Source organism: Capricornis sumatraensis, chromosome 14, assembly GCF_032405125.1.
Source record: "Capricornis sumatraensis isolate serow.1 chromosome 14, serow.2, whole genome shotgun sequence".
Lineage (NCBI taxonomy): Eukaryota > Metazoa > Chordata > Mammalia > Artiodactyla > Bovidae > Capricornis > Capricornis sumatraensis.
The window spans coordinates 27,107,790-27,124,029 of record NC_091082.1 but is presented as its reverse complement, the minus strand read 5'-3'; the positions used below and the strand labels follow the sequence as shown (position 1 = coordinate 27,124,029).

General features: G+C 37.7%; 1 protein-coding gene across 1 annotated transcript in view; it reads left to right on the top strand.

Annotated features, from left to right (window-relative positions):
• USH2A (usherin) overlaps positions 1-16,240 on the top strand; it is a 930,103-nt gene that overhangs the window by 240,417 nt on the left and 673,446 nt on the right. The window contains exons 16-19 of the mRNA XM_068986285.1: positions 2,950-3,444; positions 4,452-4,721; positions 6,302-6,471; positions 11,536-11,680. Coding sequence (XP_068842386.1) covers positions 2,950-3,444; positions 4,452-4,721; positions 6,302-6,471; positions 11,536-11,680 — 1,080 coding nt within the window. The remainder of the gene's footprint in view (positions 1-2,949; positions 3,445-4,451; positions 4,722-6,301; positions 6,472-11,535; positions 11,681-16,240) is intronic.

The following is a 16,240-nucleotide window of genomic DNA, read 5'->3' as shown; positions in this document are numbered from 1 at the left end:
CTTTGTGGTAGTGGAACTGAAACCTATAAACATTTCTCCTTTCCTCGCTGGGATGATGTTGAATTGTATCAATGGAGGCTGTAGGAAGGCACCCTGAGGAAACTGGAGGTTTCTTTTCATGGTTGTGGTGTGCATTACTCTCAGAAGGTGATGTTCAGCCATACACAGCAGCACCCCTGAGTGGCTTCCCCTGAGAACCCCAAAGGGCAACTTCCCTACTTGCTGGCCTCAGAAGAATGAGTTCTACAAGGTAAACTCAGGAAGATAGCACATGGCAGTCTCAGTAAATTCTGCTGATGCTCACGTGGCACCTTCCCCTACCACTGTAAGATGGTGCCTTTCCAGTGAATTCTCTGGTACAGCCCCTTATCACGAGCAGCTTTCCTTGGGACTCTGCCAGTAAGTTTTTTTCCAGTAAGTTCTGTGGTGGAGCAGCTCAGTTGCTGGACTTGGATTACTGTAATATTGAATGGTTTGCCTTGGAAATGAACAGAGTTCATTCTGTCATTTTTGAGGTTGCATCCAAGTACTGCATTTTGGACTCTTTTGTTGACTATGATGGCTACTTCATTTCTTTGAAGGACTCTTGCCCACAGTAGTAGATATAATGGTCATCTGAGTTAAATTCACCCATTCCAGTCCATTGTCGTTCGCTGATTCCTAAAACATGATGTTCACTCTTACCATCTCCTGTTTGACCATTTCAATTTGCCTTGACTCATGGACCTAACATTCAAGGTTCCTGTGCAATATTGCTCTTTACAACATCGGACCTTGCTTCCATCACCCGTCACATCCACAACTGGGTATTGTTTTGCTTTGGCTCTGTCTCTTCATTCTTTCTGGAGTTATTTCTCCACTGATCTCTAGTAGCACACTGGGCACCTACCGACCTGGGGAGTTCATCTTTCAGTGTCCTATCTTTTTCCCTTTTCATACTGTTCATGGGGTTCTCAAGGCAAGAATACTGAAGTGGTTTGCCATTCGCTTCTCCAGTGGTCCATGGTTTGCCAGACCTCTCCACCATGACCCGTCCATCTTAGGTGGCCCTACACAGCATAGCTCATCGTTTCATTGAGTTAGATAAGGCTGTGGTCCATGTGACCAGACTGGTTAGTGTCTGTGATTGTGGTTTTCAGTCTGTCTGCCCTCTGATGAAGAAGGATTAGAGGCTTATGGAAGCTTCCTGATGGCAAGACTGACTGAAGGGGAAACTGGGCCTTGATCTGATGGGTGGGGCCATGCCCAGTAAATCTTTAATCCAGTTTTCTACCACAGGCAGAGTGGCTTCTAAACCACAGAAATTTATTTCCCAGTGTTCTGGAGGCTGGAAGTTCAAGGTCAGGGTGTCAGCATGGTTGGGTTCTAATGAGGGCTCTCTTTGGGTTTGTAGTCTGCCAGCTCCTCCCTGTGTCTTGATGTGGTGAAGGGAACAAGGAATTTTTCCAGAGTTTTCTTTCATAACTAATTCTATTTGTGGACTCCACCCTCATGGCCTCATCATTTTTCAAAGGCCCTCCTTCTTAAAGCATGCCCTTGGGTATTCTGTTCCTGCTATCTGAACTTGGGTAATATACAATACTCAGTCTGTAGAAGTCATTCTTATTCAGTCTTTAATTATTCCCTTTCCCCAACCATCATGACGGTGCTGGGGGGAAGGACAGCTTCCCTCTGGTCCTTTGCATTTGCAGAGACATCAGAGGATGCTGGCTCATATAAGTGGTGATGCTCCTGTAACTCTAGTGACATCTGATGCATGAAGCTAGGGAGCACGGCTTCATCCTTCTTTGGCTTGGGTCCTCGTAAGTACCTTGCTATCTCATCCTGTGGTCTCCAGCTATCGCTGAGAGCTCACTGGGATTGGTTTCCCACATTCTCCATCCAATCTTTGATCCACCCGAATCTGGAGGGTCAACTTGTCCCAGTCATAGACGGTCAAATCACACACTTGCTGGATCTCAACCCAACATCCTCATTACTCAGGAAACAGAGTAAAATGACACTTTACACAGTGAACTCTTTCTTTAAGCACTTAAACAGTGCCACATCCTCCCTCTAATATAGGTGACCTCTGCATGATGAACCTTTTCCTCTTCCCCCGCACACGAACAGGAGGGATTAGACATTTGTATGCCTCAGAATCCTGCTGTACACTGTCTGTCCCTTAGGGAACGGAAAGTTCCAGTGCCTGATCATGTCCACTCCCCATATTTTTTTTTTCTTTTATTAGTACCTCCTTTTTCTACCTCCTTCTCTCTTAAAATCTTTCATATGTGAATGCTCCATTGCTGATAAAATAAAAAGTGTCTCTACAAAATAGCAGATTAAAGCAACAATAGTCATCTATAATTTCAGTTTCCATGGGTTATAAATTCAGGAAACATCCTAGTCAAGATGTTGAGTAGTGACAGACATGGCTTGTGGCAGTAGTTTGCTAGCTCTCAATCTAGTGTGTCAATGTCTAATGAACAGTCTGATTAAGTATAAGAAACTTGCATGCATGCGTGCTGAGTCGTGTCCAACTTTTTGTGACCCCATCGACTATAGCCCACTGGCTCCTCTCTTCATGGGATTTCCCAGGCAAGAATACCAGAGTGGGTTGCCATTTCCTACTCCAATAAGAAATATAGTTATTTCTGTTTCAGAGAACTGCAAGGATGCTATAAAAAGGATACTGTGTCATGTAAAGAACAAAACAAGAGTTTAAGCTTCTAAGAATGCATCATTACAAAAGGCACTTTTCTTATATTATACTATACAATAAAAATAACCAGTGTTTGCTTTATCTCAATTTTTAAAAATATGAACCATATTCTTATTCAGAAGAGTAGATTGTTGTGGTTATGTATTGGTCGTTATGTTACATAATAGAAAAACAATTAGAAATGATTCCCTACCTGTTTGTGGAATATAAATCTTCTTTTTCTTCTTTTCTTCTTTTAATTTCAGATATTCAGTACTTCTTAGACACTGCCCTGGTGCCATATACCTCGTATTCCTATTACATCTTGACCAGCAGCGTGCATGGTTCAACACGAAGCGCAGCTGTCACCTACAGGACAAAACCAGGGGCCCCAGTGGGAAGTTTGAATTTAAGTTATATCAGTCCTGTTAGCTCAGACTCTGTGACACTTACCTGGGCTTCAGCTTCAAACCGTTCTGGTCCTATTGAGAAGTATATTTTGTCCTGTGCCCCTCTACATGGTGTCCAGCCCTGTTCTCCCTATGAAGGCCCTGAGACCACCACTACCATCTGGAATCTGCTTCCATTCACCAAGTACCGTTTTGCTGTGCAGGCGTGTACTAGTGGGGGCTGTTTACACAGCACCCCTTTGACAGTGGTCACAGCCCAGGCAGCTCCCAGAAGGCTGGGTCCACCCAAGGTGCGGAAGATCAGTTCCACAGAGCTTCACGTCGAATGGGCTCCACCGATGGAACCAAATGGTAGGAATTCAAGGCCTAGATTTCCCATTTTGCGGTAGAAGGAGGTGAATCTGGGTATTTGGAATTTTCAGTAAGATTCTGGCAACTGTTTTTGTGTTTATAACTGTGGGATGTTGTAATTGGGAAACAGTTTCTGAAGATATAAGATACTATTTGTCCTAGTTAGTAAAATAAGTGTATTTCTTTAATCTAATAACAAATTCCACTCATTTAAATTGCCCCTAAAAGGCTAATATTATCTTTGCTCTTAATGACATCTGCCATAACATAAATGATGTTTCTAATTTGAAACTCACTTAGGAAATGCATTATATTTGACTGTGTCACAAGTTAGGGCACCCATAAGTAGTAAATTTTATTTTAAGCAAGAAAAAGATATGAAATAATACAAAAAATATGTATATAGGCTAGCCAACTCCATTAAGTTAATTTTTGTGCTCATATAATTGAACCTTTGGTTATACAGGCCAGCATACATTCATAGATTTTTAATAATTTAATATCATGTACATATTATGGCAAAAGCTTTTTCCTTAGAATTTTTAAGATACTTGATTAAAGTAGATATAAATAAACTGTAATATTCTGATATTTGTGTAAATAAGGCTTATATTAGGCAGATAATAAAATTTAAACCCCCAAATTTGAAAATATACACATTGATTAAATTTCCAAAATCAAATAGCCATTCTTAGTAGAAATTATAATCAATCATCCTGAAAAATACTGAATTTACCTATCATAAGTTATAATTATTTTGTATTTGTGCATTTTCCATTTCTTTTTCATTTTCCATGAAAATGCTTTTTAGTAATATTTCAGTTTCATGTAGCTATGAGTTTTTGTTTCTTTAGAAGTGCCTATCATCTATATTACCAAGGAAATGGACAGGTAATTGAGTCAGAACAATGAAAACAAAGACTCTTCAAATAATCTAACCTCACACCATCAATAAAATAGGCCATTTGTCTAATACATCATCTTTGTTCACTGTTTCACTTTTCTAGGCATTATTATAAGATATGAACTGTATATGAAAAGACTGAAGTCTAATGGAGAAACAAGGTCAGCAGAAAGTCAAGTTTTTCAGAGCAGTGGCTGGCTCAGTCCTCACCCACTTGCAGAATCAGCCAATGAAAATGCTCTAGAACCTCCAGAAACAACCACAGTCATCACTGGCTTGGAGCCATACACCAAGTACAAGTTTAGAGTCTTAGCTGTGAACATGGCTGGGAGTGTGTTTTCTGCCTGGACCACAGGAAGAACGGGAGAATCAGGTGAACATCAGTGCTTTGAACTCTACTTTGAAAACACCTGAATGAAAATATTTCCTTAAATTAAGTCATCTGTACAAACTACATTGGAAAAGCAAGAGTTAATAAACTTGCATAAGCCAAGGAAATATTGAATACATGGATTGGTTGCATATATAATTCAAAGTCATAAAGTTCTTGCAGTAAGTTTTAGGGAAAATGTAATGTTTTAGCTATTACCTCAAGGGAGAAAACTGACCAAACTATAGTCATAGTCTTTTGGGAACATTTATCAAAAATAGCAATTGGTTTCCAGTACTGAAGTGGGTTGGCCATATGTCCCATCTTGCTCCAAATTCAGTACAATTTATGTTCGATGAAAAAGATAACTGTTGCCAGTTTCATAAATCTGTTTTTTTCTTTCTTTTTCTTAAACAAATAGTTTAGGTACTAAATTGGACCTGAAAATATAATCCAAGACATCAAAATTTGTAATTCACAAGTGTGTTTATAAGCAGTATGGTAAGGAAGGATGGTGAAAAGTTTTAATTTTTCTAAGCTATCATTACTAAAGCAAGTGAGATATTTTTAACCCTCCACCTCATTCTTTATATTATAAACACTTCAAATTGCATGAGCCCTTAACAACAACAAAAAATACACTTTTGCTATGCTTTGAAGCTATAGATATCCAAAGAGACCCAAGTGCTGATTTAAATGGGATATGTTAGGATTGTGAAGGGTAAGGGGAACTTCAGGTTTTTTGTCCAAGGGAATCATTTCATAAATATAATGTGCATTGTGCTTGAGCATCTCTTAAGTGATTTCCAGCCATCTTGGCCAAATAATAGTGCCATGATAGCACAAGTGATGAGCCATGGCATTCTGGAAGGGGAAAATCAAGGTCAGAAACGAAAAGTAATGGATGAAATAGCAATACTGGACCCTCATAATCGTATGGGTCACTGGCTAATGAAAGTGCAATGAGGTCCTTTGATAATACACCTTTGGTTAGCACATTTAAAATCCATATTAAGATCTCAAGGATGGTAGGTAGAGAATGTATGTATGTACATCCCTGAACATTTCTATCAAGATTTACTGAAAACTTTTCAAATTTCTTCAGGGTTATTTAGAACATTTTCAATGTTCCTCTTTCTAAAGAGTAATATTCTCCAAGAAGTTCAGTGAAATACTTGTATATATAAGAAATCCAATATGTCACTATCCATTGTTCTAAACTTTGTGGGCTGAGACGTATTCTGTTTTGTGCTTTTTCCTTTTCAAGACTTCATACAACTTATGATTTCCTCCCCTATTACCTACTAGTTTTCTTTATGAACACAGGGCAATTCCTATTTTTGTTTTGTAAATGGAAAATATCTTTGTTAGTACTGTGAGGTAGAGAACATGCTTGAAGATATATTTTTTAAGAGAGTATTTTTTTATATACATACCAGGATATTCTTTGATTTTTAAAATAAGAATATTATGTAAGGAATGTGATGTTTCTGAAATTATTAATAGGATAAACTTGTGATTTCAGCTTGAAAACCTGTTAATGTGACATTCATTGTTTTGGGTGTTGTTATTGTTGTTAACAGCGCCTGTATTTGTGATGCCCCCTTCAGTCTCCCCACTCTCTCCTCACTCGCTCAATGTGTCCTGGGAGATGCCACCGGACAGTGTTACAAGAGGAAAAGTTGTGGGATATAACATCAATATGATTTCTGAACAATCTCCTCAGTGGTCTCATCCAGTGGTGGTTCCACAGGTATTGTTATTTCCAATTCATGTCCTTCTAGAATTGAATTATGTCTTTGTTTTTATAGTTTCTGCATTTGCAGAATTCTGGCAGAATTTTCATCTATAGAATCCTTAAATGGGGAATTTTTTCTTAATATAATATTATGTATACAAGGGTCTAAATATCACTTATTTTTTTTTAGTGTAAATGGAAATAGTATGGGTATAATTTTGTTTCATGAAATCTGCTTTTTCTACTTAGCATATATCCTCAAGTATCTTTCAAGAGGTTGATGTTCAGTAGCTGTGTACTATTGTATTGTTTAGGTACACAATAATGATTCAACCAGTGCACAACCAATTGATATGTATATTGTATGAATTCTTTTGGAAATGTAAATAACATTGATAAGAACATTTTATATGTACATTTGTATATTTCAAGTTCCTAAGAAAAATTCCTGAGGGATGCAGTTTATTTTACAGCTTATAGCAAAGGTTATGAACATTTCAAGATTTAGGATATGTAGTGACATATTGCTTACTAGTGGGTCATCTCAGGTCAGCAGTAATGGGAATAATGATCATAGGTAACAGTTACTGAGGCTTTACTTTGTACCCATACTAAATCATGATATGTATAACAATCCTGGAAGATGAGAAGCTCTTGTTATTCTCCATGATACATGTGTGGCCAGTGTTCTTTCTATCAGCACAAGGGTCAGTTCAGTCTCTCAGTCATATGCAACTCTTTGCGACCCCATGGACTGCAGCACACCAGGACTCTGTGTCCATCACCAGTTCCCGGAGTTTACTCAAACTCATGTCCATTGAGTCAGTGATGCCATCCAACCATCTTATCCTCTGTTGTCCCCTTCTCCTCCTGCCTTCAATCTTTCCCAGCATCAGGGTCTTTTCAAATTAGTCAGTTCTTTGCATCAGGTGGCCAAAGTATTGGAGTTTCAGCTTCAGCAGCCAGCCTTCCAATGAACACCCAGAACTGATCTCCTTTAGGATGGACTGGTTGGATCTCCTTGCAGTCCAAGGGACTTTCAAGAATCTTCTCCAACACCACAGTTCAAAAGCATCAATTCTTCAGTGCTCAGCTTTCTTTATAGTCCAACTCTCACATCCATACATGACTACTGGATAAACCATAGCTTTGACTAGACGGACCTTTGTTGGCAAAGTAATGTCTTTGCTTTTAATATGCTGTCTAGGTTGGTCATAACTTTTCTTCCAAGAAGCAAACATCTTTTAATTTCATGGCTGCAACCACCATCTGAGTGATTTTGGAGCCTCAAAAAATAGTCTACCACTGTTTCCCCATCTATTTGCCATGAAGTGATGGGACTAGATGCCATGATCTTAGTTTTCTGAATCTGGAGCTTTAAGCCAACTCTTTCACTCTCCTGTTTCACTTTCATCAAGAAGCTCTTTAGTTCTTCTTCACTTTCTGCCATAAGTGTAGTATCATCTGCATATCTGAGTTGTTGATATATTCCCCCACCATACTTGATCCAGCTTGTGCTTCATCCAGTCCAGCATTTCTCATGATGTACTCTGCATATAAGTTAAATGAGCTGGGTAACAATATACAGCCTTGACGTACTCCTTTCCCAATTTGGAACCAGTCTGTTGTTCTGTGTCCAGTTCTAACTGTTACTTCTTGACCTGCATCCAGATTTCTCAGGAGGCAGGTCAGGTGGTCTGGTATTCCCATCTCTTGAAGAATTTTCCACAGTTTGTTGTTATCTGCACAGTCAAAGGCTTTGACATAGTCAATAAAGCAGAAATAGATGTTTTTCTAGAACTCTCTTCCTTTTTCCATGATCCAGTGGATGTTGGCAATTTGATCTCTGGTTCTTCTACTTTTTCTAAATCCCGCTTGAACACCTGGAATTTCACAGTTCATTTACTGTGAAGCCTGACTTGTAGAATTTTGAGCATTCTTTGGCATTGCCTTTCTTTGGGATTGGGATGAAAACTGACCTTTTCCAGTCCTGTGGCCACTGTTGAGTTTTTCCAAATTTGCTGGCATATTGAGTACAGCACTTCCACAGCATCATCTTTTAGGATTTGAAATAGCTCAACTCTAATTCCATCACCTCCTCAAGCTTTGTAGTGATGCTTCCTAAGGTGCACTTGACTTCACATCCCAGGTTGTCTGGCTCATCAGAACTGTGGATATGGCATCTGGACACAGCATATTATGCCTCTGGCTATTACTTGTATTATAATATTCTATTCCAAGAAAGTAAAATTTAAAGAAAAAACATAGTTTATAAAACACGTCCCAGAAATCAACTTGTTTTGATCCCATTTTTACCAATTAGTAGGCTAAGAGTCGGACACGACTGAGCAACTTCACTTTCACTTTTCACTTTCATACATTGGAGAAGGAAATGGCAAGCCACTCCAGTGTTCTTGCCTGGAGAATCCCAGGGACGGTGGATCCTGGTGGGCTGCCATCTATGGGGTCGGGTCGCACAGAGTCGGACACGACTGAAGCGACTGCAGCATCAGGCATATCTCACATCTCTGTGCTTGAGATTTCACTAATTTGTTAAATGCAAAAACAATTTCTGCTTATCTATAGTTTATATGGAGCTTAAAAAGCTCGACAGATATTAGATATTATTTTTAGTGATTGTTATTAATGGGATAGGACTACATACATTTATAAAATATTCAATAGGGCAGGAAAATATTTTTATGTTGAGAAAACGGGTATATAAAAATCTTTAATCATTTTAAAATAATTTTATTTATTTATTTTGACAGTGCTGGGTCTTTGTGGCTGTGTAGGGTTTTCTCTAGCTGTGGCAGTCAGGGGCTACTATCTAGTTGTGGTGCTTGGGCTGCTCATTGCAGTGGCTTTTCTCATTGCAGAACATGGGCTTCAGTAGTTGCACACATTGGCTCAGTATTTGCAGTTCCTGGGCTCCGGAGCACAAGCTTAGCAGTTGTCGTGCACGGGCTTAGCTGCTCCGCAGTATGTGGGATCTTCTGGGACCAGGGATCGAACCTATATCTCTTGCATTGGCAGATGGATTCTAACCACTGAGCCACCAAGGAAGTCCCCTTTATTTGTTTAAAAGTCTTTTTTGTGTGTGTATGTGGCAGAATTAAAATAAGGATATAGATATGTCACTTTATTTTCTTTCTTGCACCCTCTCCTGCAATTATTCCATCATATATTCAAGAAAATTAAATCACAAGTGGCAAAGTCAAATTTTTTTTTTACATTCTCAACAATTAAATTTATATCCACACTGACCCGAACGTGTCAGGGGAAAGCCTAATGTAAAAAATAACAGTTAAAGGATCTCTCCCTAAGAATGTGGCAGAAGACATTTATAGAAGTGGTGATGTTATCATTGTAGGATTTTAAGCTTTGACAAAGTTCTTCATGCTCCTTTAAGATTAATCCCCCAAACAAGTTTTCAATTAAATATATCCTTTAAAACTTGTTAAGATGATTCTGTATAAATGATAAACACACAGTTTATCTGAGTGATAATTTTACATTCCCCAAACTCCAGGATAAATGTCTTTTAAAAATCACGTAATTTCTATTAACTATATGTAGAGGAGTAAAATTTAATCAAAATTAATATTAATCCACATTTTCTCTTTACTTTGTTTAAAAAGATACAACTTTTTAAATTAAATAAATAATGTATTTTAAGAATAATTGCAGAAAATCTACATTAAATTTCATCAGAATTGTTCTAAATAGGATAAATTTTATAGCAATATTAAGTAAGTTTTACCCTTTTCCAAGTTTTTTTTTTTTTTTTTTGCGGTGGAAGGGGGAAGCTTTAAATCACATTGCACAAAAGAAAAAAAAATTATATCTTCAAAACCTAAGTAGCTATTTTGAAACTAGAAAAAGGATTAGTAAATCAGTGTTTGATGTTTTTCTGATTTCTAAATGTAATTGAATGAAGTGGTATTAATGTTTTTACATTTTATACATTTGTAGAATTTTTAAATCACCTTTATTTCTGAAAAATGTTATGTTAACAATGTAATTTATATTCTAATCACACTGCTTTCAGGAACTACTCAGCTTATGAAAATTTAAAGTCAATACTCAGGCATATAATCCAAATGAATTTTATTGTACTTCTAAAGGGAAAACAAAGTCTGGAAATTGACTTCATATGTAACTGATATTTAGTTATATGTAGTATTTATATGTATGGAAGATTATTTGTTATATTGTTATCAGTATCTCTTAGAAAAATAGTTTGTGCTTGTCCATGCTGTCAGACTGTTGGTTAATGACTTTTTTCTGAATATAATCACCAGGGGCCTTTGTATCTATAGACTAAGCAAATTTACATGGCTGCTTTTGATCAGTTCTAGTTATATTGACAGACTAGCTCTTGGTGTTGATTGTTTAATTATTTGTTTATGGACCATAGAGTCTCTTTTGCTCACATCTGCTATTTTCATTTGAAATTGTGTGATAAAGACAATGTTTCAAAAAAAAAGTAACCATTGAATCAATATGCTTACACTTAGTTGTACAAGAAAGGCAACTGAGAATTGACTTAATGTGGATGCTCAGTAATCTTTCCTTTTTCCTCCTCTTCCTTCCTGCAGCTTTCTTTCTTTCTTCCTTTTTTTTTAAGAGCAAATGATGGGATTGATTTAATGAAGTGATGACATTTTTCTGTACCAGCTCCATCAGCTAGCATGTGGACATTACTGCACTGGGTTCATCTTGGCCAAGCCCTGTGGTTTTATTTGGACTTTTTCACAATAACAATGAGAGTGTCACCATTCTTTATCTCTATTGTCGGTGACAAGAGCCACACCACCACGCTGCTTTATGAGGCAATAACTCGGTTTCCTCATTTATCCACTCAGGAACTGGATTATTACCTCATAAAACAGTGTGATTGTACAATTATCAATTAAACCCTAGCTTGTTGAGTCCCTTCAAAAAGAAATTTCTTTTCCTAATTGTGGTTGGCAGTAATTCCCTCTGTTGAAATTTCTGGAAATTTGCTTGTCAAGCTTATATTTTTCACAATAGATATCTATTACTTGACTTTTTTTTTTTTTTCTTACCTTGCAGGTATTGTATACTGCTAAATCCCAAGAACTATCTTATATTGTAAAAGGACTAAAACCTTATAGGATATACAACTTTACTATTTCTCTCTGCAATTCAGTTGGCTGTGTAACCAGTGCTTCAGAAGCAGGACAGACTTTAGCATCAGGTAAGCAAGTTTTAGCAGATGTGAAAAATATATTGTGTGTTTATAAAGAAAACACCTACAAAGCTCAATGGTGTCTCTAGTTTGGACTTAATATTTGTCTTTTCAGCTTTCTCTTACTCCCTCACAAACTCTGATTGCTACTGACCTTGACATAGTTGAACAGAAAAATAAATTTAAGAGCCTGGAGGATCCCTGAGTTGCACTGTCATAATAAATATAATTGGGTGCAGAGTGACTCTAGGACTCAGCTACCACCCTAAGTCCTAAAGGTGTCCCAACAATTGTTAGAAGTATTTTTGAGGCTTCTTGCGAGGATTCAGAATACTTCTCCCTTCAGTCTTAACCTTTCATGTGGGATTGGGTTTACCCACTCCTGCTCCATGGAGCTAACAGCAGACATCCAGAAATTAGTAGGCTGCCCTGGTGTCATATTTTGCCTTTATTGGATAGGCAGTAGTGCTGTTATCTGTTTATTATAAATATAAAATTCCTAGGTGCATAAAATTGAAATAAAAAACTTATTATCAAGTATAATCTTAGTAGGAGATGGCTTGTATAATTTTTTGGTTGCTTTAACTTAGAATAAATTAAGTTCATACAAACTTGATTACATGTATTATTAACACCTATATAACCCAATTACTTACAAGTTAAGATTTTTTTTCAAATCAGTTTTTCTGTCAGCATCCAACAAGGCTTAGTTTCCTGGCGCTCTTTAAGGAAATATCCAGATGTGAAGAGGTTATGAAATTTCTAGCAAACATATTTAGCTATGAAAATATTCCTCAGACCTTCTTCCTTACTGTTTCCCTATAAAGTTCCATAGTTCTTGTAATATTTTGTTTTAGTTCTGGAAAACTTGTTTAGCCCAAATTATCTTATATTAATATACAACAAGTATCAAATATAGCAAGTAATTTTCCTTCAAATTTTCTGTCAGTGAGGAAGACTCCAATGTTTCAAAAAATTGTTTTATTATCTGCATGAGTGAACTCTGTGTTTTTCACATATTTAACCTATATTTACAAATATTTATGGAGTACCTAGCTTGAACAAAGCACCATTTTCCTGTAAGACTGTACATTTATTTATTTTTATATATTATGTTATTAGAGAGCTACAGAGTGTGGATAATAGTATCTGTCTCCTTTAGGAAAAATGATATAACTGGGTAATGAGAACAAAAATTAAAAGAGTAATCCGTCCCGAGGGCCAGAGAAAGTGAAAACAGAAGCCACATGAGCTGAAGATTGGCCCGAGGCCTAGTGGAGGCTAAAGGGACCCCGATCATGTGCTTATGCAGAACTGAAATCACAGCTTTTCAGGGCTTTAAAACATTTAAAAGTCATCTAAGGTGACCATCTTGCCAATATTAATACATCTCTGGCAACATTCCTTCCAAGTGTTTGATCCTTTAGTGGTAGAGAAACTGCTACTTCTCCAGCAAATCAGACCATGTGTAGTGACCTCTTCGAAAAGGCAATTTTCAAACTGATAATGATCCAAAATATTTCCTTCTGGCTTCTATTGAACATTCTCCTTCCAATTCCTTGGAGGCTGTTCCCACTCTAATTCATATTCCTCGTGACATCACTTCCAATAACATCTTCACTAATAATACCTCCACCCAAGTCTTCTTTCCTTAAGGCTGTGTACCAAACTACCTCCCATCTGCACTTGACATACTCCAGTTTGTGACACTGTTAGGACAGGCTCTTTCCTCTAGATGAGATCTACTCTTGTCTTTTCGTAGACACAGCCTGAAAGAACTGAATGGGGACATGCTGGTCCCTGGAGAGTAGATAGATCCTGGAGATAGAAAGGGAAAAACAGGGAAGATGTCTGTAGAATGGCATCCTTCCTGCTTCAAGCACCAGTGGTCACACCTGTGTGAATATTGTTCTCAGTGGCTTCAGCAAGAGCTCCTGAGGTGTGAAGCTCACCCTCTCCCGGTGCTCTATGCTCTTGCTTTAGTGTCTGGTGAGGATGCTTAAGGCCACTCTATCTACTGGAAGATGAGTGGAGTAGAACTCATCTAAGCCCTCTCAGTGTTCTCTCTCTGCCTCTTTATCCATGAGAACAGAATTTGGAAACTTCTCATATTCTCTGAAAGCCATGAGATGCGCAAGTTCATTGGCTTTTTCAAATAAGAATTTACTAACGCATCTAAGAGAAAAATGATAAGCCAGAATGCCATGACTTGAATTTGGGCTCTGCCGTCTGCTAGCTTTATGACCTTGAGTAAATTGTATAATCTCTGTGCCTTTGTCTTCCAAATTACAAATAAGGATACCCTATATTCAGTGTTCTCCTGAGGAATGAAAAGAGCGAATACATGTTAAATATTTAAGGCAGTGTCTATCACAAAATCAAATCTCAAAACAAATTATTTCTATCAAGATTTTTGTCATAACTATTACATAATCTTTTTATTAGTCACAGTGTGTTACAGAATTTCTGTTATCAAAGTCATGAAGTTTTACTTTGCAACTTTGTTTCCATAACATTATTTTAACATAAATGCAACAATGGAGAGTCCTAAAACTAAGGACTGAATAACAAGAGTAAGCTGTAGGGGACTAACACTGAAAAGCATCATTTTTCAGTTTTGTGAGGAGCATGTTGTCCTGAATTATGACATGTATTTCAAGATTTTGATCAAAAACTGCACATTTCAAATTTGTTGTTTACAGTATAAAATTAATAATGTGCCATACCATACCATTGCTATATTTTGTTGCGAATGCTCGATTCAGTAAGTTTCTATGAAGGTTCTAATTTCTAATTTCAGGCATTAGGAAGTGGGGTGAGCTCTAATAGAAACCATTCATGCTTTAATGATGTCTGTATTAAGATGTTGGCATATAACACGTAGGATTAACACCTTGGGGGAAAGGATAAAAGAAAGCTATTGGAACAGAGAATATGAGATAGGTGACTGATTTAGCAGATTGGGAAATTATGTCAGGTTAAATGGCATTTATAAATAATTGGTAAAGATGTTTGTAGATATTTTTTGAGTGTATACCATGTGCTTGTTGCTGTTTCAGGTGCTGTTCCATACTGACATGATGAAAGCTGGGGATTGTGATGATTCCTCTGTCAGCAGAGTATAGTATAGTGTAGATTATAAGACAGTGTGGAAATAGAGTCTGGCAGGCCTTCCAAGGGGGCTCCCCTCATGGCTCAGCAGTAAAAAAATATTCCTGCCAGTGCAGGAGACTCAGGTTCAATCCCTGGTCTAGGATGATCCCCTGGAGAAGGAAATGGCAACCCACTCCAGTATTCTTACCTGGGAAATCCCTTGGACAGAGGAGCCTGGCAGGCTACAGTCCACGGGGTCACAAAGAGTCAGATACGACCTAGTGACTAAAACAACAGGACATTCCAAAAAAAGTCATGAGAAAGTAAATTAGATAAATAGAAAGAAATATTAGAAGCATGAAATAGAATGCTTCAAGGAAAAGAAATCCCCAGGATAAGAAGAGGGAGGAACTGAAGATGACAGTAAATATCCTAGGCCATGGTGACGCCACTAAATGTAATGCAAAAAATGAAGAAAGACCATATGGGAGAAATAAAGCCATGAGTTTCAGTTCAATTATTTGATCAAAACATATCCATGACAATTATAACCAGCCAACAGCGGAAAATGCAAATCTGGAGCTTAAGCAGGATGTGAGTTTTATAACTGTCTGCATATAAAAGGAGGTAAAACTATGGATGGTAATATATTAGTGAAGGCAGAGAAAATACAAAAGAGAAATTTCAGTTCAGTTCGGTTCAGTCACTCAGTCGTGTCCGACTCTTTGCGACCCCATGAATCGCAGCATGCCAGGCCTCCCTGTCCATCACCAACTCCCAGAGTTCACTCAGACTCACGTACATCGTGTCGGTCGGTGATGCCATCCAGCCATCTCATCCTCTGTCATCCCCTTCTCCTCCTGCCCCCCAATCCCTCCCAGCATCAGAGTCTTTTCCAATGAGTCAACTCTTTGCATGAGGTGGCCAAAGTACTGGAGTTTCAGCTTTAGCATCATTCCTTCCAAAGAACACCCAGGGCTGATCTCCAGAGAAAATACAAAAGAAAAGTTTACACCTCAGTGAAAGCTCACATTCTGGGAGAAAGAGAAAGAAAAATTAAAGGAACAGAGACATGATCAGAGTTAGGTATAGAATATAGAAAGAGCGCTATTCAAAAAGTCGAGGACAGAAAGAACTCTAGAAGGAGAATGTCAGTAGAGTCACAGACAGTAGGGAAAGGGAAAGAAATGCAAGATACAAGGAATGTGGGGTCATTGATGATCCCCTGGGCAGCACTCTGATTAGCATAGTCAGAGCAAAAGTTGGGAGGGAAAAAACGTAAACAGTTGCAGAAAATGGTAAGTTTTAAATATGTAGTTTTTTGTTCTTTGCCAAAATGTTCCTTCTACTCAATTTCCATAAAAATATGCATTAATTTTGTTCACATGTGAGATCCTTTCTTTTCTGAGAAAAAAATTAGGGTTTTTCTGGAAAAAATTTTGTTTCTTAGTCTCTTAATTTATCTTGTCAGCACTC